Source organism: Mobula hypostoma, chromosome 24 (genome assembly GCF_963921235.1).
Source record: "Mobula hypostoma chromosome 24, sMobHyp1.1, whole genome shotgun sequence".
Lineage (NCBI taxonomy): Eukaryota > Metazoa > Chordata > Chondrichthyes > Myliobatiformes > Myliobatidae > Mobula > Mobula hypostoma.
This window is the reverse complement of record NC_086120.1, coordinates 2,902,501-2,929,323: the sequence shown is the minus strand read 5'-3', so window position 1 is coordinate 2,929,323 and position 26,823 is coordinate 2,902,501. Positions and strand designations below refer to the sequence as shown.

At 40.9% G+C, this 26,823-nt stretch overlaps 1 protein-coding gene across 3 annotated transcripts in view; it reads right to left on the bottom strand.

Annotated features, from left to right (window-relative positions):
* Window positions 1-26,823, bottom strand: part of cherp (calcium homeostasis endoplasmic reticulum protein) — a 91,292-nt gene that overhangs the window by 55,285 nt on the left and 9,184 nt on the right. For all 3 annotated transcript variants that reach the window (XM_063032573.1, XM_063032574.1, XM_063032575.1), the window contains exons 3-7: window positions 12,568-12,806; window positions 11,627-11,764; window positions 9,907-10,058; window positions 7,878-7,989; window positions 5,833-5,922 (exon numbers count right to left, since the gene is read on the bottom strand). In XM_063032573.1, coding sequence (XP_062888643.1) covers window positions 5,833-5,922; window positions 7,878-7,989; window positions 9,907-10,058; window positions 11,627-11,764; window positions 12,568-12,806 — 731 coding nt within the window. The remainder of the gene's footprint in view (window positions 1-5,832; window positions 5,923-7,877; window positions 7,990-9,906; window positions 10,059-11,626; window positions 11,765-12,567; window positions 12,807-26,823) is intronic.

The following is a 26,823-nucleotide window of genomic DNA, read 5'->3' as shown; positions in this document are numbered from 1 at the left end:
GCAATATCGGTGTCAATTAAGTTCCATCAGCCAATATCCACGAGGTGTGAAAACAAGACTGCCAAACCATTTCATAGAACATCCTGAAAGGTCGCAGAGCAAGGAGATTTCTCATGACTATCACTACACTTCTGTGATTGGTGATAAATCTCAGCACAGACCATTCTTCAAGCTTACTGCCCAATCCAGTCTTTAATTTGTCAATATTTATATTTTAAGCAGTTACTGTGATGTTAGAAATTGGCCTCAGACCTTTAGCATTCTAACTGATATGGAGGGGGACACAGCACAGCACAGAATTGGGAAAAGCTGCAGATTTGATATAATATGATAATATAATTTGATATAAGATCATAAAATTATAGAATTCATCCTGCAGTTTGAGAGGAAGAAGATAAAAATCAGATGCAACTGTATTACATTGGAGTAAAGGGAATTACAGAGAATGAGAGAGGAACTGGTCAAAGTTGATTGGAAGGGGACATTAGCAGGTATAATGGCAGAACAGCAACGGTTGGAGGTTCTGAGGGCAAATTGGAAGGTACAGGATGGATACAATGATAAAGTAGTATTCTAAAGGGAGGATGAAGCATCCATGGCACACTGCCTTGTGTAGCTGGATCCTGGACATCTGATCAGATAGCCGGCAAGTGGTAAGAGTGGTCTCTCTCACTTCTGCCCCTCTGACCCTCAACACAGGTGCCCCTCAAGGCCGTGTGCTAAGCCCTTTCCTTCACCCTCTATACACATGACTGTGTCACCACCCACAGCTTCAATCTGCTAATTAAATTTGCTGACGACACTACACTGATTGGCCTAATCTCAAATAATAGTGAGGCACCCTACAAAGAAGAAGTCATCACCCTGACACAGTGGTGTCAAGAAAACGACCTCTCCCTCAATGTCGCAAAAACAAAGGAGCTGGTTTGGGACTTCAGGAGGAATGGAGACAGGCTAGCCCCTATTGACATCAATGGGTGTTAACTCATGCTGACACAACTGTATTGCTACGTCACATTGACTATCTTGTTGTACATACTATTTATAATAAATTACTATAAATTGCACATTGCACACTTAGACAGACGTAACGTAAAGAATTTTACTCCTCGGAGGTCTCCTTTCAGCAGCCCATGGAGCAAGATGTGCTGGCGCTACTCCTTCCTTCTACAACTTACTTTCCATTGCTAGTTTTGTTTAAACTTTGAAGATTGATGACTTTTAGTGAAGGATTTACGATTTAATTAAGATGGCTGAAACCCGAACTGGAATCCAATTAAGACGTGGCAACACACATCAAAGTTGCTGGTGAACGCAGCAGGCCAGGCAGCATCTATAGGAGGAGGCGCAGTCGACGTTTCAGGCCGAGACCCTTCGTCAGGACTAACTGAAGTAACTCTTCCTTCAGTTAGTCCTGACGAAGGGTCTCGGCCTGAAACGTCGACTGCGCCTCTTCCTATAGATGCTGCCTGGCCTGCTGCGTTCACCAGCAACTTTGATGTGTGTTGCTTGAATTTCCAGCATCTGCAGAATTCCTGTTGTAAGACGTGGCAAAATTGTTTCCGAAGCTGAACAAACAAAGGAGTCAGAGGAAGTCTCTACTTCAGAAAGAATGTTTTCTTTGATGCAAGATATTAATATCAAGATCGGAATGGTAGTATTTACCAAGATTGATAAACTGACAAATGCTAATGAAAAACTTGAAAAAACAGTCTCTGCTGTCCAGGAATCTTTGAGAAATCTAGAATTTCAATATCAGACGCTTAAAAAGGACACTAATAGAATCGGAAGAGAACTGGAGACAGTGAATCAAGTAATTAATGAACAAGAATTAAAGATATCTACTATGGAAAAGAAAATTGTTGAGGTTTCTTTGGAATTATTAAGAATTAAGAAGAAAGTGACTGATTTGGAAAGCAGAAGTTGTAGGATGAATTTACGCATACTGGGTTTGCCTGAGAACATGGAAACCGGTGAGCCACTAAAGTTTCTCATGAATATGCTATACTCACTTTTTAGTGAGATACTTGAAGCCCCTCCCATGACAGATAGAGCTCACCGAATTCTCCGCCCGAAGCGTCCTGTTGAGTTGAAACCTCGCCCAGTGATTTTATGTTTGCATTACTTTACTACTAAAGAAGCAATTCTTTGAGATGCTAGGAAGCGGGGGAAGCTAATTTATAATGGAGTAGAGGTTTGCATAGTTGAAGATTTTGCCCCAGAGGTTTATGCAGAAAGAATATCAGGAAGTGATGGCTGAACTTTATAAAAAGAACTGTCATCCCTCTTTGCATCATCCAGCTCGTTTGAGAACTTCCCCACCTAATGCTCTCCCAAAATGATTTGACTCCCCAGAAGAGGCTTGGAAATTCACAAAGGAGTTTAAGCCTGTCTTATGAGGTTGCGTATGAGGCTACCTAACAAGCTAAGAGCCTATGGTATTACAGAAAAGATACTAACATAGATAGAAGATTGGCTGACTGGCAGGAGGGGAAGAGTCGGAATAGAGAGGCCCTATTCTGGTTGGCTGCTGGTGACTAGTGATGGTAGGGGTTGGTATTGGGACCACTTCCTTCCATGTTATATGTCAACAATTTGAACAACGGAATTGAGTATATTTAAAGGGGAGGTTGATAGGTTCTTGATTAGCAAAAGTGTCAAAAATTATGGGGAGAAGGTAGGAGAATGCGGTTGAGGGGAATACTAATCAGCCATAATGGAGTGGTGGAGCAGACTCAGTGGGCCGAACAGCCTAACCTGCTCCTATGTCCCATGGTCTCTAAGCTGAAAACTCAGCCAGCTCCATAATGGGCACTAACCTCCCCAGCATCGAGGATATCTTTAAAAAGCGATGCCTGAAAATGGTGGCATCCATCATTAAGGATGCCCATCACCCAGAACATGCCCTCTTCTCATTACTGCAGTAGGATTTTGTTAATAAAACATGCAAGAGTCGTTTTATGTGCTTAACAAAGCCACAGCCCTTTACTTCCGTTACCAACAAAGCCAAAAACAGTCGCCTTATTAGATTAAATTCAACTTTATTGTCATTATGCCGAGTACAGATACAAAGCCAATGAAATAGTTAGCATCTGACCAGAAATGCAAAGAATAGTGTTATTTACAAAATAACTGCAAATAAAAAGTAAGTGCTACAGCACACAAATATAAAAGTACTGAGACAGTACAATATGGGTGGAATACTGCTTAGCGCTGTGATGCAAGGTTCAGCAGGGTCACAGCCTCAGGGAAGAAGTTCTTCCTATGCCTGCTGGTGCGGGAGCGGAGGCTCCTGTAGCACCTACCGGATGGGAGGAGATTAAAAAGTCCATGGTTAGGGTGAGATGCATCCTTGATAATGCTTTTCGCCCTGCCCAGGCAGCGTTTATGATAGATGTTCTCAATGGTGGGCAATTGGGTGCCGATAATCCACTGGGCAGTTTCCACCACACGCTGGAGTGCTTTGCGGTCCGATATGGGACAATTGCCATACCACACTGAGTTGCAGTTGGTGAGTATGCTCTCAATGGTATAGCGGTAAAAGTCTGATGTCTTTACATCAGACACCATCTCTTAAAGTGAACACAATGAGTGAATTATGTAGAACAGTTTCTATTGCGAACTACATTACCTTACACAGGACCCCACAGAATTCACCAAAACCAGCATTGTGAGTCTGTCTGGAGCTTATATGAGCCGTCTAGTTGGAGTAACAGCAGTCTTGTTCAGGGGTGTACTGACACACACACACACAGTCATGTTATGATACAAGGGAACCACCCAAGTCTTGGTGGGCCAGTTCAAGGCGATCTATAGAAACGCATTCAGGTTTACCCTTCCCATCTACAATAAAAAGATATCTATCTTTCGCCCCATTATAAAACATGGAATGGGCCATCATAAAGGAGCTTGAAGGGGTGTTGATGGTGGATCAAAATGAACAAGGTAGAACATAGTTCAACTGGAACTCAAGAGTGCTGTATGCCATGAAATAGGTATACGAGAATTGAGTTTACTGAGAGGGGCAAAACACTGCTGAAACGTCGATCAGGCTGTCATGGAATTGGGAATAAAATCACCCAACACCTGTAGTGGCTGCCCACACATCAACTCAGCTGCAGAGAACTGCAGGTCCTCTTCTGGAGCTATTCTGTGCTCCACCAGGACCTGAAGGAGATGATTGTGCCAACACTTGTCTGTCAAGGATGGCCTCAGAGCAGCCTTTCAGGAAAGGTGAAACCACTCACATTGGCCATCGGCTGCAGGTTGTATGCTGCGATGTGATGCGATTTAACGCTGAGTTTCTGGGCCATTGTGACCCAGAGGTATGACATTAATTTGGAACTGCGGTTGAAAGAAATATCAGTTGGGGTACTGGACCATGCAACCCTGGTATTGATGAATGCCTGAGCCACATCTGCAGCCACCATTGGTGCAAGAGGAACAATATTTGGCCACCTGGCGGCACAATCCATCATGGTAAGGAGATGTATGAACCGCGGGAGGTGGGGGGTGGAGGACTAATCAGGTCCTCATTGGCGTGGTCAAACCATCACTCAGGGGCCTCGAAAAATGCTGATGGGGCTCAACATGACAATTAATTTTTGCCCACTGACGAACACAGGCTACGCTCCAGTCTTGCACATCCTTCCTCAGGCCGTGCCACATAAACTTTAAAGCAACCAGTACCTGTAAAGCTTTCCCATCTGGATGCGAGAGGCTATGAATGAAGTCAAGAACAGTACATTTCCAGTTTGCAGGTACTTTGGGTGAGGGCGACTGGTTGAGGTATGAGACGGGAGAGAAATCCTGCATTCCTGAACTTGACGTCAGCCAAACACAGGCCTGTGACTGCTGTCTTGTAAGTAAAATATGGTTTTTCTGCGGTGACCTCTCACAGCACAAACTGGGCTTCTGCCTGTGCAAACCACGTTGTAGCGTGCTGCTCCCAAAGCTCAGTCAGTGTTAATGTGACTGCACTGATTGACAAGTCGTTAACTATCTCTCGAATTGTCTGAGGACTTCGGGGTCACCAATGTAGGACCTTGTCAATAAAACATGTGAGTCTTTTTTTGTGCTTAACAAAACCCTCAGCCCTTTACTCCTATTACCAACTGAACCAAAAACAGTCACTGATGTCATTACGTCAGACACCGTCTCTTAAAGTGAAAACAGCTACTCAATTATGGTGTTTGTGAATTATGTAGAACAGTTTCTATTAGGAACAAAATGTGTCATCTGTCTCCCTACACTGCCATCAAGGAGGTGGTACAGGATCCTGAAGTCACGTACTAAATGTCTCAGGGACAGCTTCCCTTCCACCATCAGATTGCTGAATGGACAATTAATCCATGAACACTACCTTACCATTTTCCCCTCTCTGTTTGTACTACTTTTTAAATTTTTTAAAATATATACTTATTATAAAATATAGACATTTTAATTATGTATTGCAATGTATCGCTGCTGCAAAACAACAAAATTTCATGACACGTGCAGTGATACTAAACATGATTCTGCTTCCTCTCAAGAAGACCCCATTCAATGAAATGTGTCTGTTCTGCAATCTTTAACTCCCAGCTCAAATCTACAATAAACTGATAATAACCAAGCCATAACTTAGCATGCAAGCTGACTGAATTCAAAAATATTGCTCAACATACATGGCTAATGGAGAAAGACCTCAAGAAATTAGGAAGAAGGGAGATACAGTGAGCTGAAGTGGATATCAGATACAATTAAAAAGTGGAGTAGACCTACTCTTGTTCCTATTTACTGCATTTTGGATATCACAGCCTAACTGCTAGTTATCAAAAGTGCATAGTTACTTACCTGATACTGCCCAAGTCCAAGAGCAGGACTCTGTAACTGTTGAATAATGGATTCATCGAAGTAACCGTTCTTCTCCCACAGCTGTAATAGCTATGAAAAATCAACAAAAATAATGCTGTTAGGGAATATGTTACTGTAATACTATCATAAATTTTATGACAGAACACGCACATCACATCAAAATGAAATACCTGTTTGATTATTTATATTTTTAGGAGTATCACTCATTAGTCATTGTCCCTACTGTTTACCATGTAACCAATGCAGGTAATGCCAGTTTACAGATCGTTAGTGCATGCCTTGCACTGAAGCTCAGTGGTGTTAGTTTGCATCATATTATGAACGGAAAAAAAAACTTGTAAAAATGTAACAGGCTGAGGAGCATTTACAAAGAAAGGACAATTGTTAACACTTTGGATGGGTGTTGCACACATTTTGCTTTTCATCTTCAGAGATTCACTGTATATTTTTAAACATTTGCCTGTTTTGTCTCCTACTTCCTGCCCTAGTGTTTTATACATAATGGAAGACTGAGATAGAATCTTGCCACGTGCAAGACATTATGGTTTTGTCACATCAATTAAAATTCTCTAAAGAATATTTAACGATTTAATTCTCATAGGAACTGAATGGCCATGTGGCACTGTCACTTTTGTTTTTGTAACTGGCTGTCAACAGGTTGCAAGAGCAGTGCCTTAAATAGATTCCTCCAGTTTCTGAAAGGGTTAAAAAAAAATGTCATGTATGATGACATGATACATGACAAATGACACGTGTAAGCAGTTGTGTTTGTAAGCACACATAATATCGGCCTGCAGAATGATATTTTGATGTACAACACCTCATACCAACACTGCAGCACCATTCTATTTTCCCACATATGGCATTGTTTCATAGGGAAATGGATAAAAAAGGATTGTTTTACTTAATTTCAAGTGATGCTTTTCCTGGCCTCTGACCTTAATATTTGCCTTTTCAAGGACAGAAGCCCAATCTGCTTCCCATTGCTCTGTGGTCCTTGCAAACTGGAGGGTAGGTTGATTATGGATAGGTGAAGCTCAAGACCCTTTATTTGATTTTTTTTTTACACTTACATTGACCAAATGGAGATAGTATTCCCTCCACATTGTAACTTATTAGTCTCACCTCATAGTGGGCTTAGAATTACACACAACCCAAGGATCACATTAACTACACAAAAAGTACAAAATAAACATGGCCTGCCTTTCCTCTAATTTTAGTGTATTTCCCACTCTCAGATCCCATTATCCTTTTTTCCTTCCGCTTACTTTTCAAACCCATTCGTCAAAAATTGACATCTCTCTGCATTCATCTTCAAATCTAGTTTGCATTTAGCAGGCTCTCAACTCTCTTGTGAGAACTTTACCCTTGCTCTACGTACAACTCACTTTCTGGGAAGGATACATATTATTCTCGCAAACATGAGGAAATCTGCAGATGCTGGAATTTCAAGCAACACACATAAAAGTTGCTGGTGAATACAGGAGGCCAGGCAGCATCTCTAGGAAGAGGTACAGTCGACCTTTCGGGCCTGACGAAGGGTTTCGGCCTGAACCATCGACAGTACCTCTTCCTAGAGATGCTGCCTGGCCTACAGCGTTCACCAGCAACTTTTATCTGTGTCACATATTGTTCCGTCCATTTATAACTTCAAATGATACATCACCTCATTTTAACAAAAGATTTCGATTTCCCCCATAGTTTCACCTTCAGTGGTCACTTTATTAGGAACACCCTACAACAGTCTGTTAATGCAAATACCTAATCATTTAATCATGTGGCAGCAACTGAATGTATAAAAGAATGCAGAAATGGTCAAGAAGTTCAGTTGCTGTTAATCCTAAACATCACAATGTGGAAGAAATGGGATCTAAGTGACTTTGACTGTAACAAAATACCTCTTTTTAAATACCTATAATATGCAAGTTTTGGTGCACTTTTTAAAATTATAAACTAAAATGAGGAACATCACCTCACTACCCTTCTCAGAAATAAACTGTCTTAAGGATGTAGAAAAAAATTACCCGTGCAATCTTCTGTTGTTTGTCCTCCTCAACTGCAAGAAAGCTGGTGCAGTAAATGGGGACCACAACTTTCTGCAGTGCTGCGAGCAAGTCTCGAGCTTGTTTCCGTTGACTGTGTACACAAAACACATAGGGAAGGTAAGGTACTAATGCAAGAAAAAACAATTCAGTTAATTACGACAGAAATAGGATGTTTCTGTATACACGCACATCTGGTGTTTCAATGTTGCTCTTCCTTCCACTGTAAAATGGCTTGGGTTTAAGGTAAGGAGTGGGAGATCTAGAAAGGATGCGTAAATAATTTTTCACCCAGTGGGTGTTTGGAGTCTAGTACACACTGCCTAACATCTTTCAACAGGTATATGGATATGCAAATGAATTGTCAAGTTCTGGAAAATATGATGGGTCAGACGAGACATAGTAGGCCAAATAGTTGTTTCTGTGCATATGTTTCTATGAGAAGTGTAGATATTTGCTGATGGTTGTGTGAAGTGTATTTGCATTTGCACTTCCGAGCAAATGAAGCAGCCTATGCCTGCATGCACCAAGAACAAGTCAACACTCAGGCATGGTCTGAGAGCAAGGAACATTCAAGACATAAAAGTGCCAAGGCATTGACCATATCCAGCAAGAGTGAATCTAATCAACTATCCTTGACATTCAGTGACATTCCATCTCAAGTCTGCCATTATCAATATCATGGGGGACACCGATGACTTGATATTACCTCAGAAATACTATAGATAGAAAAGCAGGTCAGAAGCTGGTTACCCTGTAGCATGTGACTCACCTCTGGCACCCTAAGGCACAGATTGGGAGCAGAATGGAATAATCTACCAACATGAACAAGTACAGTGCCAACAACTCTCAAGAAATTAACACTACCCAAGACAAAGTAGCAAACATTGATTGGCATTCTATCCACTATCCTAAATGTTTATTCCTTCCATACAGTTGTTCCCATATTATCTACAGATATGCACTGGAGTGACTTGCCCAAGGCTACCCTGACAGGGCTTCCCAGCCCAAGGCTAATTTTGACAGCACCTCCCAATCCGAGCAACCCTATTACAACCTCTACACTAAGAAGGATAATGCCAGCAGGCAAATGGGAGCACCAACACCTTGACCTCTCCCCATAACCCTGACTTGTCCTTTATCATCAAAGGGTGTAAATTCTAGGATTTACATACCCAAGAGCATGTTGGAAATGCCTTCACCAAAAAAACTTGGCAAATCTCAACTAACTTCCAAGGGCAAAAAAAAAAATCAGAAATAAATGCTGATCTTGCCAGTGACATCCAGATCTTCTTGATATGAACACAAGGATCTGTTTTACCTACATATGTACCCCACTCTACAAAGACAAATATGAATCTGTAGCTCCTATTTGCAAACAACTTCTTGTACTATCATGACAGCATTTACTGTTCAGATGTACTCAAAGTGAGGTTATAATATACTGATAAAACCACCCTCTAAGCTTTTTTTTTGTTACAATGCAGTTCAGAAAGAATAGTTGCCTAGTCCGGAATTAGATCAAGGCTCTTACAGCCACCTGGTATGTACAATTTATTAATGTGAAATGGCTAGATATGCAAAGAGCTAGCCTGGCATTAATATACCAATTTGTGCTTATCACATGCCCCTGCTCCCAAGCACTATACTTCCTTTAAACATAATAAACCTTTTTTTAGGTCCTTTTATTATTCACAGAGTGTTGTGCAAAGTTATAGAAGAAAAATGATACCCAGTAGCTTTATAATCCCCTTCACAAACCTCTTTGGTGTCTGCCATGATTGTAAAATTGGGATTTGCATCTCATCGTGATGGATTAACTTAAGCATTATCATCGCATGCAATAGTTAGATGAACTGTTATAATCTTGAAAAATTCTGCAGAATGGAATAAATCTGGGTAGTACTGGAACTCAATATTTGAAACAAGATAAATCCTGATTACTTCCCAACCCAATTTCTGTCTCCATCTATGTTTCCAATATTTTTAGTAATGTAATTAAGATACTAACCAGTGATGAAGTACATCATTTATCAGGTAGATCAGATGGAGCCGTAGTTCAAAATGGGCTCCTTCAGCTGTGATTCGGTTCCTCAGATGACCAGACATCAGCTCACAATGTTGAGGAGTTTTTGCATTGTTAAACATCCAGTTCTTACCAGCCTAAGGAAATAAGGAATAAAATGATAATACATTAGAGAACCCGGCCATGTCAATTGTGGGAAAGAACTTCAAAGCAACAGTCACCTTCAACATCTTTCTCAAAAACCTATCAATACCCTTTTATATTTCTTCTGGCAGCTGTTACCTTATTTTAAGCCAGAAAGTAGATGTTATCTTGGAGCCGAGCTACTATGTGTTAAAAAGAGCCAAGTTCAGTAGATTGTGATCAAAGTTCAGGGGAATGCAATGATGCTCTTTTGAGTCATTTGCTCCATCCAACTATACTCCAAAAGTGGCATTTTGTGATAATTAGGATGCTCAAACAACAGGTACATGCCCATACAATCTGCTTTGAACAATCAAATTTAGCACTAGCATTTTTATGCTATTATCCATGGAAAATGAATGATCCAATTGGTGGAAGACATTACTGGATTTGGTGCAAGTACCAGTAAGTCACTAACATGGAAATTATTCAAAGCAGTAGTTAAATTTTATGCAATATATCACTTATTATTAACATTCTGGTAAAAGAACAATGATTGCTCACTACAATTGCATGCAAATCTACCTAAATAAAAAAAAAACAAGCTTCAACATTCTAGATGTTCTCTCACTTGGACGATCCCTAGAGGGAAATTTGAATTATTTGATATGAGTAAACTGCAGATGGCTACAATTATTTGTGATGATTGGTGTGAAAGCAGTGATGATGCACATTGATATAACACTAAAACATACTAGTTTAGAGGGAATTCTTCCCATAAGGAAAAAAAAATAAAAAGTAACAAACACAATCATCTATTTAGGTAATATTTGAAATCCTTGAAAAAAATAGTCAAATAATTATGACTACTAAAATGGCTGCATTAGTAGTAATCATGTCTGCTCTGATTTGTTCTGAGCCATCACAAACGAGAACATGGGTAATATTTTGAGAAACAACAATAATTCTCAATGTCAAAGCCAATGATGTAATGGTAGGCATTTATTTAATTATTGATTTATGAGATATAGCACAGAATAGGCCCTTCTGGCCTTATGAGCCACGCCACCCAGCAATCCTCCTCATTTAAACCTAGCCTAATCACGGGACAATTTACAATTAAGCTACTGACCAGTATGTCTTTGCACTGTGGCAGAAAACCAGAGCACCCGGAGGAAACCCACATGGTTAAAAGGAAAACATTCAATCTCCCTACAGACAACTGCGGAAACTGAAACCTGGTACTACATGTGGTTACTGCCAACACTGAATGTCCATGGAGATAAAAGCACATTCCAAAAATACTGATCATGGTGATGTAACTACTGCTAGATAACATTGTTCAGGGATTGGACTTTTCTGAATTGTTTGCCTCAGCAATTATGATGAAAACAGCTTGGAAGTTCTGCCTCTACTTGTATTATACAGCCCACCAAACTGAATATTTTTAATTTCACTAAAAATGCAATTATTTAGCCAAGTTGTAATTTTCATTTGAACCAGAGTTAAGTATAACTGCTGGATTAATGCAGTTCCATGGAAAGAAAGCATGTTCAGAACGAGATAATAAGAGGCAGCATACAGAAATGGCATCTTTGGTACAAGTGTCAATAATTGGCTGTAACAGATTGTCAAATTCGGTCATGTCCAGCTGTGTCTCCGACAGAAGCTTCTGAATTTGCTGTTCCATTGCCAAGGCTATTGCTGCAGTTATTTGCTCCTAAGGAAAAATAAACAGCTCCATTAGAGACAGAAAAGGAATTTAAAAAGGCATTTCTAAAGCAGGGTCAAAGTAAAAATTACTAAATCGCCCCCACCCCCACTTTAAATGATTGCTACTTCCAAACCTCCGCTTTTCTTTTTCTCTGCAACCCCCAATAGATAGCTGCCCTGCCTTACAAAACACTCCATCTCTCAACAAATAATTACTACCAAGTTCTGTCCTTTCAAATCACACAGTGAGCCAAGTAGGCTGCGATAAAATGAAGGAAGAGAACTAGGATATTCTACTCATTCGTGACGCACTCATGATTTTTGTTTGATGAACAGTATGTGTGAAGGACCCTAGGAAACCAGACTTTATTAAAGCCATTGCACATGTAAAGTCCGTAGATTCAAAACCCTCTACATTTTTACTTAATCAATCTACTGGTCTCAATTTCAAAAAAATGTCAACAAACACCCAGCATCCACAACCTTTTCTGGGAAGACTTTCAGATTTCTGCTACTCTCTATGGAAAAAAATGATTTTTGAAATAGTTAGTAAACAAACCATGCCATTTATGTTTTGGACACTACTACCGGAGGAAATATTTTTTTCTTTCAAAGTAGTTTATCATTTTTGCCCTCTCAGATCACCTTTCATCCTAATTGCTTAAGAGCATGTGCACCAGTAGAACAACTGCTCAAGTTTCTAATGGAAACACTGTCAAATGAATATGCAAACACTTGTTGAACTGGCTTAATTTCCTGGGTGGGTGTTCTGAATTGATCCACTAACTGCTGTCAACTGTGGTAACTGACCTGTCTTTGCATAAGGAGATGCTGCTCCTGCTGCTGGAGATTCCACAGACTCTGCTGAATCAGCTCCTCCAGTTGTGATTGGCCTGGACCTGGAGGAGTGGGAGGCTGGGACAGGGTTGGAGCAGAGGCTGGGGCTGGCATAGTAGTGGAAGGTGGGGTTGGAATTGGGGCTTGGATTGGGGTTGGCACAGGGATTTGAGTCGGTGGCTCATTTTCTTGTCCTGATGGATTGCACAACACTGTAAACGAAAAACAGACATCAAATATTCTAACATTTTGAAATCCATTGCAATGTAAATAATAAATGCCAAATGACTTCAATTACATGTTGCCCAGTAACCTACCCATTTAACACTAGCCTAATCACAGGACAATTTACAATTACCAATTTACCTACTAAACAGTACGTGTTTGGACTATGGGAGGACACCAGAGCACCTGCAGATCATCCATGAGGTCATAGCGCAAACTTACCATCTCATTACAGAAGGTGCTGGAATTAAACTCCAAAGCCCTGAGCTGTAATGGCATCATCTAACTGCTACACTACGCGATGCCCTATCTACATTTCATCCATAAAAGCTGCTTGAGATGCAGCTGCACATTATTTTACCCTCAGCAAAACCAAAGCTCATGCAGGACTTAACGTCAAAGGTGCCACTACAAATTTTGTTGCAGCTAGTCAAAGGTCATCCCTAATTAAATCTGTGACATCTTCAGAACATAAAGATATAAAATTTTGGAAACAGGTCAGCCAACAACAGTTAATGTTTCAGGTCCATGAACTTTCATCATAACTAGGGAAGGTTATCAATCAAATGTTATAAATTGCACAGATGGAAGTAATCACTTTGTTCTTTCTTTCCTTTTTTTGCTGTATCACAAAACATGTGAATTTCTAGCAACTAACACTTCCTCAATCTGAAACATTAATATTGCTTCCCTCAGCCTGGCCTGCTGAGCTATTCTAGCACTTAAAGACTTTTTTTTAAAGGATTTCCAACATATAGAGTATTTTGTTTTTGGATTAACTAATTCAGGAATTGCACAGAACTGAAAAATTCTTGAAATGTAAACAAGACTGAACGTCCTCTCAAGATCCTCATAAGTCAGTGCCACAGCATGTCTTAAAGTAACTCCACGTTATATGAATGGAGAATTTATGCTGTCCAAAAATTCTTTCTTCAATGAAAACTAGAAACAATTTTGGTGCAGGAAATGACTTTGTGTGCCACAGCATTTCTTCATTTGCTGTGAAAATGTACTTCAGTACTAGCAAGTGCATTCTATTCTATCAGTTACTGCAGATACAAAAGATTCCAGTTAAGTAGGCAATTGGTTATTTGAGACAACTCTTAAAAAACAAAAACTAATGGAGAAAATTGCCGTGATACCCTTTGTTTATCTGGAACATTATGCTGCGTAATTGGAACACTGTTGACGAGCAGGATCTAACTAGAGTTAGTCGCACACATTTGTGTGGCCGTCAGATGCTACACTGTGCTTGGATGGCATCAATTGTGTGTTCAAAAAGCAGTGATTTTTGTCACTGATAGTTGGCAAAAAATAAGCAGTAAGATGATTGCAAACTGCTTTGCTCACTATGGTTTCAAGCATTCAGGCTTCTAGATGCCAAAAACAGCCAGGAGAGAAAATAAAACAATTTCATTGCTTCAACAAGTTAGAAGATACAAAGAATTTTAAGGTATCACCATTATCTTGAATGTTACAGTGAAAATGAAGATTTGGAGGATGCAATTATCGATAGCATTGTATGAAGGCATTCCATTATCTGAACTTGGTGTCTGCGTTGATTTTATTCATTGCATACACTGGATGAATTCCTCCGTCGATAACTATTAGGAACTAATACACAGTTTTATAGTATCATAGCACCATTGGTACTGCTCTAATTTAATCAGTATGTCATTTAAATACATAATTTGTTACTCAAGTTTGTCTTTATTATACTTTTTTAAATATTTCCTTGAAACTTCGGCTACTTGGAGCAGCTGCTTAATTGGGCCAAAATGTACTGATCCCAATGTGTCCTAGTTAACCAGAATCCAATGTATTTAATTGCACTCAAATTCCATAAGACCATGAGATATAGGAGCAGAATTAGGCCATTTGGCCTTCCATTTCGTTACGATTGATCCATCTTCCCTCTCAGCCCCAATCTCCTGTCTTCTCCCCATATCCCTTCATGCCCCGAGTAATCAAGAATCTATCAACCTCTGCCTTAAATACACCCAACGACTTAGGCTCCACAGCTACCTGTGGCAACAAACTTCATAGACTCACCACCATCCGGCTAAAGAAATTCCTCCTCATCTCCATTCTAAAAGGATGCCCCTCTACTCTGAGGCTGTGTCTTCTGTCTTGACTTCCCCACCATAGGAAACATCTCCACATCAACTCTATTGAGGCTTTTCAACATTTGACAGGTTTCAATGAGGTCACCTCTCATTCTTCTGAATTCCAGTGAGTAGTGGTCCAGAGCCATCAAAAGCTCCCCATATACCGAGTCTTCCAATCCTGGAATCATTTTTGTGAACCTTTTTTGAACTCTCTCCAATATCAGCATATCCTTTTTTAGATAAAAAGCCCAGAACTGTTCACAATAATCCAAGTCTCACCTGAACTTTATAAAGCCTCAACATTACATCCTTGCTTTTATTTTCTAGTCTTCTCAAAATGAATGCTAACATCACATTTGCCTTCCTCAAGCTTTAGGGAATCCTGCAAAACGGCTCCCAAATCCCTCTGCACCTCAGATTTTGAATTTTCTCTCCATTCAGAAAATAGTCTAAAAAGTGCATGACCATACACTTCCCAACACTGCATTCCATCAGCAGCCCATTCTCCTAATCTATCCGTCCTTCTATACCTTTTCTACTTCCTCAAAACTACTTGCCCCTTCATCTATCTTTATATCGTCTGCAAGCTTGAACACAAAACCATCAATACTGTCATCCAAATCATTGCTATACAACAGAAAAATCAGTCCCAACACAGACCCCTGTGGACTCTGCCATAGTTGGATGCATCAGCAAGGGAGATGAGGCTGAGTACAGGGCTACGGTAGGAAACTTTGTCACATGGTGTGAGCAGAATTATCTGCAGCTTAATGTGAAAAAGACTAAGGAGCTGGTGGTAGACCTGAGGAGAGCTAAGGTACCGGTGACCCCTGTTTCCATCCAGGGGGTCAGTGTGGACACGGTGGAGGATTACAGATACCTGGGGATACGAATTGACAATAAACTGGACCGGTCAAAGAACACTGAGGCTGTCTACAAGAAGGGTCAGAGCCATCTCTATTTCCTGAGGAGACTGAGGTCCTTTAACATCTGCCAGATGATGCTGAGGATGTTCTACGAGTCTGTGGTGGCCAGTGCTATCATGTTTGCTGTTGTGTGCTAGGGCAGCAGACACCAACAGAATCAACAAACTCATTCGTAAGGCCAGTGATGTTGTGGGGATGGAACTGAACTCTCTCATGGTGGTGTCTGAAATGAGGATGCTGTCTAAGTTGCATGCCATCTTGGTCGATGTCTCCCATCCACTACATAATGTACTGGGTGGGCACAAGAGTACATTCAGCCAGAGACTTATTCCACCGAAATGCAGCACAGAGCGTCATAGGAAGTCATTCCTGCCTGTGGCCATCAAACTTTACAACTCCTCCTTTGGAGGGTCAGACACCCTGAGCCGATAGGCTGGTCCTGGACTTATTTCATAATTTACTGGCATAATTTACATATTACTATTTAACTATTTACGGTTCTATTACTATTTATTATTTATGGTGCAACTGTAATGAAAATCAATTTCCCCCGGGATCAATAAAGTATGACTATGACTAAAACCACCAGTCACCATTAGCCAACCAGAAAAAGGCTCCTCTTTATAATCATATAATAACCATATAACAGTTACAGCATGGAAACAGGCCATCTCAGCCCTTTTAGTCCGTGCCAAACTCTTACTCTCATCTAGTCCCACCAACCTGCACTCAGCCCATAACCCTCCTTTCCTTTCCTGTCCATATAGTTGTCCAATTTAACTCTAAACGACAAGATCGAACCTGCCTCAACCACTTCTGCTGGAAGCTCGTTCCACACAGCTACCACTCTCTGAGTAAAGAAGCTCCCCCTCATGTTACCCCTAACTTTTGCCCTTTAACTCTCAACTCATGTCCTCTTGTTTGAATCTCCCCTACTCTCAATGGAAAAAGCCTATGCACGTCAACTCTATCCCCCTCATAATTTTAAATACCTCTATCAAGTCCTCCCTCAACCTTCTACGTTCCAAAGAATAAAGACCCAACTTGTTCAAACTTTCTCTGTAACTTAGGTGATGAAACCCAGGTAACATTCTAGTAAATCTTCTCTGTAGTCTCTCTATTTTGTTGACATCTTTCCTATAATTCGGTGACCAAAACTGTACACAATACTCCAAATTGGGCCTCACCAATGCCTTGTACAATTTCAATATTACATCCCAACTCCTATATTCAATGCTCTGATTTATAAAGGCCAGCATACCAAAAGCTTTCTTCACCACCCTATCCACATGAGATTCCACCTTCAGGGAATGATGCACCATTATTCCAAGATCCCTCTGCTCTGCTGCATTCTTCAATGCCCTACCATTTACCATGGATGTCCTATTTTGATTAGAACCTACCAAAATGTAACACCTCACACTTATCAGCATTAAACTCCATCTGCCATCTTTCAGCCCACTCTTCTAACTGGCCTAAATCTCTCTGCAAGCTTTGAAAACCTACTTCATTATCCACAACTCCACCTATCTTAGTATCATCTGCATACTTACTCATCCAATTTACCACCCCATCATCCAGATCATTAATGTATATGACAAATAACACTGGACCCAGTACAGATCCCTGAGGCACACCACTAGTCACTGACCTCCAATCTGACAAACAGATATCCACCACTACTCTCTGGCATCTCCCATCTAGCCACTGCTGAATCCATTTTACTACTTCAATATTAATACCTAACGATTGAACCTTCTTAACCAACCTTCCGTGTGGGACCTTGTCAAAGGCCTTACTGAAGTCCATATAGACAACATCTACTGCTTTACCCTCTTCAACTATCCTAGTAACCTCTTCAAAAAATTCAATAAGATTTGTCAAACATGACCTTCCACGCACAAATCCATGTTGACTGTTCCTAATCAGACCGTCTATCCAGATAATTATATATACCATCCCTAAGAATACTTTCCATCAATTTACCCACCACTGATGTCAAACTCACAGGCCAATAATTGCTAGGTTTACTCTTAGAACTCTTTTTAAACAATGGAACGACATGAGCAATACGCCAATCCTCCGGCACCATGCCCGTTTTAATGACTCCTTGCCTCTTGTCAATCAGCCAATGCTTCATCCATGCAAGAATCTTTCAAGTAGTACCATGGGCTCTTAACTTGTTAAGCAATCTCATGTGTGGAACCTTGTCAAAGGCCTTCTGAAAATCCAAGTACACAACATCCACCAATTCTTGTCTATCCTACTGGTCACTTCTTCAAAGGATTCCAACAGATTATCAAGCAAGATATTTCCTTAAGGAAACCCTGCTGATTACGATCAAGGATAAAGATTTCCTTATTCTCATTTAACACCCCACCTAACCCCACATGCTAAAGATCGTTCACTAACTCCTAATACCTCCAACATAATCTCACTGCAGAACACATTTCACACCAAATTCCAAAAGTACCATCATTCACTATGGAACTCTCTCGACATTCTTGGTATTGACTTATTGTCACATGTACAGTGAAAAGCTTGTCTTACATACTGTTTATACAGATCAAATGATTACACAGTGCACTGAGGTACACTAAGATAAAACCATAACAAAGCAGTGCAATTAAATGATAAAGTGTAAGATCATAACGAGGTAGATTATGAAGCCAAGATTCCATTTTATCATACAAAACGTCTATTCAAGAGTCTGATAACAGTGGGGTGGAAGTTGTCCTCGACTCTGTTCTTCCAGGCTTTTGTATCTACCGCCCAAAGGGAAAGCAGAGAAGAGAGAATATCCCGAGTGGGTGGAGTATTTGATTATGCTGGCTGCTTTACTGAGGCGACAAGAAGAGTCCATAGAGGGGAGGTTAGTTCCAGTGATTTGTTGAACTGTGTCCACAACTCCCTGCAGTTTCTTGTAGAGCATTCTTCCAAATTTTTCCAAATTAGAGATTCTTCCAAGTCTTTCAATACCTCCCACAACTTCTCATGCAAATATTGGAGATACCACTTACATCATTTATCACTTCCCTTCCTATTTTCAGGACCCCAATCATTGCTTCCAGGTTAAGCACAAATATGCTTGAACTTCAAATTCATACTTCATTCAGAAGATGGTCTCTTTTGTGTTGGAGAGACGGTATCCAGAGGGAGTAACTGCTTTGGTACTTAATTTTCTAATCACCATACTAGTCCTGTCACCGTTACTTGTTCATTTCTTTTGGAAGTTAATTGACATGAAATGTTAACTTTACTTTTCTCTACAGGTGATCCTAGCATTGTGTTTAATGCAAAATGTTATCCCACTACATCCACTCTTCCCTGTGGATCTTTTATCTCGACATAACATCACACATTATATAAATAAAATGAACTTGTCTAGTGTCCTTCATTTTTAATCCAAGTCCTGCTGTAATTATAACCAAATCTCACATCTGCACCATATCCAGCAACGGCTCAGAACCATTTCTATTTGAGAAAGTGAGTGGCGTTGTGGAAGATGAATGGCATGGAAAGCAAAGGGAGGAAATGGATAACAAAAACAAAGGTAGGACCTGGTGTTTCAAAGAGAGTGCTCTTAGGAAAGAGAGTCCAGAGAAAAATTGCCAAAATAAAATGGAAAAAGTGCTTCAGGGTCTGGGGTGGGGTAGGAAAAGGACAGCTTAAATGAAGTTTAAAACAGACAAGCTTTTCACTGTACATGTGACAACAGGTTGGTTGGAGAAGCAGTAAATGAAAAGGAGAAGTTAGATAGGGTACAAATTTTACGAACAATGGAGACAGGGTTGGATATTGAGATCTAACTATAGAAAGATGCTTTGGTATGTTTTATAGGAGGTCAGGTTGATCGGTTGAAAAAGCAAATATTAGTTTAATTTAAAACTAACATGATAAAGTAATATACTGTGTAACATAAGTACTTGAAGAGAAAACTAGAATGAAGTAACTTTAGAAGGAATGAAATTTAAAAACGCAAACACGAGGAATTTTGCAGATGCTGGAAATTCAAGCAACACACATCAAAGTTGCTGGTGAACGCAGCAGGCCAGGCAGCATCTCTAGGAAGAGGTACAGTCAACATGAAATGTCGACCTGGTCCTGACGAAGGGTCTCGGCCCAAAACGTCGACTGTACCTCTTCCTAGAGATGCTGCCTGGCCTGCTGCGTTCACAAGCAACTTTGATGTGTGTTACTGAAGGAATGAAACTCTCAAAAACTGCTACAGATGTACTGTGGAGAGCATTCTGATTGGTTGCATCACCATCTGGTACGCGGGAGGAGGGGGAGAGGGCTACTGCACAGGATCAAAGTAAGTTGCAGAGAATTCTAAAATTAAAATTAGTCAGCTTCATCATGGATACTAGCCTCCAAAGTAGCCAAGAAATCTTCAAGGAGCAGTGCCTCTTCCAGAACGAGGGGTCACGGTTTGAGGATAAAGGGGAAGCCTTTTAGGACCAAGATTAGGAAAAACTTCACACAGAGAGAAATTCTCTGGAATTCTCTGCCATAGGAAACAGTTGAGGCCAGTTCATTGGCTATATTTAAGAGGGAGTTAGATATGGCCCTTGTGGCTAAAGGGATCGGGGGTATGGAGGGAAGGCTGGTACAGGGTTCTGAGCTAGATGATCAGCCATGATCATACTGAATGGCGGTGCAGGCTCGAAGGGCGAAATGGCCTACTCCTGCACCTATTTTCTATGTTTCTAAGACAGCGTCCATCATTAAGGACCCCCACCATCCAAGACATGCCCTTTTATTGTTACCTCCAGGAAGGAGGTACAAAAGCCTGAAGGCACAAATTCAGCAATTCAGGAACAGCTTCTTCCCCTCTGCCATTCAATTTCTAAATTAACACAACCTCAACACTTCAAAAAAATTATTTTCTGTTTTTGAATTACTTATTTTAACTTAACTACTTAATAAACATATATTTACTATAATTCAGAGTTTTCTATATTTTCTAATGACAGCATTGCACTGCTGCCACAAAGTTAACAAATTTCATGACATATGCAAGTGATATTAAACCTGATTCGCATACTGAGCAACACATACAAAATGCCGAAGGACCTCAGCAGGCCAGGTAGCATCTGTGGAAAAAAAGTACAGTCGATCCAAAAAGTTCCTCCAGCTGCTGAATTCCTCCAGCATTTTGTGTGTTGCTTGGATTTCCAGCATCTGCAGATTTTCTCTTGTTTCTGATTCGGATACTGATTTTTTTTTTATCTTAAAGGAATTAAGAGATATAGGATTAATGCAGGAAAACTATGCAGTATAACTCTATGACTCTACAAGTGGCAGAGAGGTTAAAAATAAATCAACTATGATCCTATTGAATAAAGAAGCAGACATGTAGGGCCAGAAGGTCTGCTCCTGGTTCTATTTTTTTTAAATTTTCTGATGCCCCAATTAGAAACTTAAAATTATGGAGATACATAATCTTTTGTGGAAATAATGTACCAATTCACATGTTTAAAATTTAAATTTAACCTACAAGCTTTCAAAATGTACGTGAAGAGCAGGAGGATAAGGCATGAGAGAATGGGACGAATCAAGTGTGACAGTGGAAAAGTGTGTATGGAACCGGAAGAGGTAGCTGAAGTACTTAATGAATCATTTGTTTCAGTATTCACTATGGAAAAGGACCTTGGCGATTATAGGGATGACTTACAGCAGACTGAAAAGCTTGAGCATATAGACAGTAAAAAAGAGGATGAGCTGGAGCTTTTGGAAAGCATCAAGTTGGCATGGGATCTAAGGGGACCTTGCTCTGTGGATCCAGAATTAGCTTGCCCACAGAAGGCAAAGAGTGGTTGTAGACGGGTCATATTCTGCATGGAGGTCGGTGACCAGCGGTGTGCCTCAGGGATCTGTTCTTGGTCTCCTTCTCTTCGTTATTTTTATAAATGACCTGGATGAGGAAGTGGAGGGATGGGTTAGTAACCTTGCTGATGACACAAAGGTTGGGGGTGTTGTGGATAGTGTAGAGGACTATCAGAGGTTACAGTGGGACATTGATAGGATGCAAAACTGGGCTGAGTAGTGGCAGATGGAGTTCAACCCAGATTAAGTGTGAGGTGGTTCATTTTGGTAGGTCAAATATGATAGAATATAGTATTAATGGTAAGACTCTTGGCAGTTTGGAGGAACAGAGGTATCTTGGGGTCCAAGTCCACAGGTCACTCAAAGCTGCTGTGCAGGTTGACTGTGTGGTTAAGAAGGCATACGGTGTATTGGTTGTCATCAGCTGTGGGACTGAGTTCAAGAGCCGAGAGGTAATGTTACAGCTATATGGGACCTGTATTGTGCTGTAGGTTTTCTATGTCTATGTTTCTATGATAATGGCTTGAAATAGAGTTTTAAAGGGAAGCACTCATTTGTGTGCTCAAAGGTGGCATGAAGAAAGCATTTTATTTGACTATGCAGGATTACTGAGCTACTGGTCAGTTCTGGTCAATTGCAAAATTATAAAGTAAAGGTTTTGGGCTCTGCTCTATATTGTACGCTTCCAGTATAGCACATCCCATTATGGTAACAAACTCTCTTCAACTGAAAATGACTCTTACATCCATTCTAGAATAAACCTTAAAATTACTTTGATGTCGTGTCCGTGCGACTTGAAGTGCTTTGGTGATAACACTCAGCCTACTATTTTAGTAGGTGAACATTACAATTGCTGGCCAAAAAGCAATCCAGCTAATTCATTTCAAAGCAACTTGATAGTTACTAGCAGCTGAGCTAGTTGCATGACAACGATAATGGAATTATTGAGTAATCATTTTATTCCACAGGGCAAATAGATCCCCAGTGGTGCAGTGCTGTGGGAACCTTGGGTGCAAAGTCGTTTTTTCCTCCCAAACATACTACAGCTGCTGCATGCACTTTCACCAATCCCTTGCTACACTACATACTGATTAAAATGCATTAATCTGGTACAAAAGCTGCAACAAAAGGTGATTTTTTACACTTATTTCTGCTTGATGCCACAGAGAGCAGCTTTAAGCTCACAAGCTGAGAGATTCCTTGTACATTAAAATAACTGTCACGTTAACCTTCACTGGTTACATGAATTCTCATAGCTATCTTGAACATGGCTCTGTGAAAATATCGGGGGTATACCAAACAATCACTTCAAATAACCTAGCACATTGTTGTATTTCTCTCAATTGAGTATACCTATAACATGTAAGATCTCTTTATTTGTGAACTATAACTGAAGTCTATACATACTTGGACACTTGTAACTAAGCACTAGAATATAAACAAATTCTGCTGATGCTGGAAATCCAAAGCAGTACACGCAAAATACTGGAAGAACTCAGCAGGTCAGGCAGCATCTATGACAAAGAATAAATAGTCAATATTACGGGCCGAGATCCTTTATCAGGATTAGATTTTAGAAACATAGAAAACCTACAGCACAATACAGGCCCTTTAGCCCACAATGCTGTGCCAAACATATACTTATTTTAGAAATTACCTAGGGTTACCCATAGCCCTCTATTTTTCTGAGCTCCATGTACCTGTCCAGGAGTCCCTTAAAAGACCCTATCGTATCCGCCTCCACCACCATCGCCGGCAGCCCATTCCACGCACTCACCACTCTCTGTGCAAAAAACTTACCCCTGACATCTCCTCTGAACCTACTTCCAAGCACCTTAAACCTGTGTCCTCTCGTGCTAGCCATTTCAGCCCTGGGAAAGAGTCTCTGACTATCCACACGATCAATGCCAATCATCATCTTATACACCTCCATCAGGTCACCTCTCATCCTCCGTCGCTCCAAGGAGAAAAGGCCGAGTTCACTCAACCTATTTTCATAAGGCATGCTCTCCAATCCAGGCAACGTCCTTGTAAATCTCCTCTGCAACCTTTCTATGCTTTCCACATCCTTCATGTAGTGAGATGACCAGCATTGAGCACAGTACTCCAAGTGGGGTCTGACCAGGGTCCTATATAGCTGCAACATGGCAGAGGGAATTTAATCCTGAAAAATGTGAAAGGACTAAAAAAAATTAATTTTTGGTAGGATTCTAGCAAGTACTAAGTACAGAAAGACCTTGTGCCAGTGACCAACAACAATGTATTGCAGACAGCTCACAGAACTACTACATACTCTTTAAGATTTACTTCTGAACTGCAATTGCTGCAATCTGTAACCTCTAATTGCTATGAAGCGCTTCAAGCAAATGGTTATGGCACACATCAACCACAGCCTACCGGTCAACCTCAACGCTTTGCAACTCGCCTACCGGAGCAACAGGACAACAGCAGATGCCATCTCTCTGGCCCTACTTAGAACACCTGGAGAATAAAGACGCATATGTAAGGCTCCTTTTCATTGACTGCAGCTCTGCCTTGAATACCATCATTCCAAATATACTGATTCCTAAGCTCCAGAACCTGGGCCTTAGCACTCAGATCTGCAGATGGATCTTCAACTTCCTCACAGACAGGACCCAAGCTGTAAAAATAGGGGACAAGCTCTCCTCTACAATCACTCTGAGCACCGGTGCCCCACAAGGTTGTGTACTCAGCCCCCTGCTGTACTCACTGTACACCCATGATTGTGTAGCCAAGTTTCCATCGAACTCAATACATAAGTTTGCTGATGACACCACAATTGTAGGCCGTATCTCAGGTAATAATGAGTTTGAGTACAGAGAGGAAATTAAGAACCTGGTGGCATGGGGCAAAGACAATAACCTATCCCTCAACATCAGCAAGACGAAGGAATTGGTTGTTGACTTCAGAAGGAGTAGTGGACCGCACGACCCCATTTACATCGGTGGTGCGCAAGTGGAACAGGTCAAAAGCTTTAAGTTCCTTGGGGTCAATATCACAAATCACCTGACTTGGTCCAACCAAGCAAAGTCCACTGCCAAGAAGGCCCCCCAGCGCCTTTACTTCCTGAGAAAGCTAAAGAAATTTAGCCTGTCCCCTAAAACCCTCACTAATTTTTATAGATGCACCGTAGAAAGTATTCTTCTAGGGTGCATCACAACCTGGTATGGAAGTTGTCCTGTCCAAGACCAGAAGAAGCTGCAGAAGATCGTGAACACAGCCCAGCACATCACACAAACCAATCTTCCGTCCTTGGACTCACTTTACACTGCACGCTGTAGGAGCAGTGCTGCCAGGATAATCAAGGACACAACCCACCCAGCCAACACACTTTTCGTCCCTCTTCCCTCCGGGAGAAGGCTCAGGAGCTTGAAGAACTCGCACGGCCAGATTTGGGAACAGCTTCTTTCCAACTGTGATAAGACTACTGAACGGATCCTGACCCGGATCTGGGCTGTACCCTCCAAATATCCAGACCTGCCTCTCGGTTTTTTTGCACTACCTTACTTTCCCTTTTCTATTTTCTATTTATGACTTATAATTTAAATTTTTTATTATATTTACTATTGATTTGTACTCCAGGGAGCACGAAGCGCAGAATCAAATATCGCTGTGATGATTGTACGCTCTAGTATCAATTGTTTGGCGACAATAAAGAAATAAAGTAAAGTAATAGCCCTTTTAAGGAACACACATCAAAGTTGCTGGTGAACGCAGCAGGCCAGGCAGCATCTATAGGAAGAGGCGCAGTCGACGTTTCAGGCCGAGACCCTTCGTCAGGACTAAGTTAGTCCTGACGAAGGGTCTCGGCCTGAAACGTCGACTGCGCCTCTTCCTATAGATGCTGCCTGGCCTGCTGCGTTCACCAGCAACTTTGATGTGTGTTGCTTGAATTTCCAGCATCTGCAGAATTTCTGTTGTTAGCCCTTTTAAGGATATACTTTTGAGCTGACTTAACAAACTGGGGCTTTTGCGATCTTTTGAGGGATTCAGCAAACTGGACTCTTGAGAATCCAGGTACAGCCAGCACTGGGGATGGACACTGTGTAGCGACCTGATGGGTGAACATGAACCCATGGTTGACTCCATTATTCCACACTGACTAAAGCATCAAGCAAGATTAAAATTGTCAAGGACAAGAGCGGAAAACTGACAGGTGTTCAGTGCCATCCGTCTGCATTTGACCGGTCTCCCTCTTTTCTTGTTGCTACCATCTTGGGTCCCACGCCACCAGGTTTGGGAGCAATTGCTGGGGTCCTGACCAATTTTCGCTCACCTCAATGTTGAATGGGCTCCAAAGCTATGGACACAAATTGGAGACTCTGCCGATAATGTTCTCTGTTTTATTTGTTTACTTGTTTTATTTAGAAAAAAAGGTTTACACAGTTTGTTCTTTTTTGAAAAGGGTTCTACCGTGTTTCTTTGTTTTGTGGCTGCCTGCAAGAAGACGAATCTCAAGGTTGTATACAGTATATATACTTTGATAATATTTGCACTTTGGACTTTGGTATAGATACAAGATACTTGAAGGTAGTAGCATAGGTAGACAAAGCAGTTATGGCAGCACATGAGATACTTGCTTTCATTAGATGGGGCACAGAATACAACAGCAGGTTATGATACAACAGTAAGACATTGGTTAGACCAGAACTGGAGCACTGTGCAAATATGGTCACACTAAAGCAAGGATAGGACTGCATGGAGATAGTGCAGGAAAGACTCACTAGGACTTTGCCTGGTGTGCAGCATTTCAGCTATCAGGAAAATCTGAACCAAGTACCTTGTTTTCCTTGAAGCAATGAATACAGTACAACGAGCATCGATGGATTAAATAGTGAGAAACCTTCCCCATTGGCAGGTGTGAAAAATAAGATTTAAAGTGTGGGAGAAGAGATTTAGAGTGTATTTGGAGATTTTTTTTTCCCACCCATAGGGTGGCTGAAATCTAAAATGCATTGCCAAGAAGTTGGTGGAGGCAGCTACTCTTACAAAACTTAAGATTTTAGATGAGCACTTGAAATGATATGGCATAGAAGGGCAAGGATAAAGTACTGGAAAATAGGATTAGTAGAGATTGCTAGAATAACATAGTGGACTGAGAATCCAGTTTCCATGCTGTA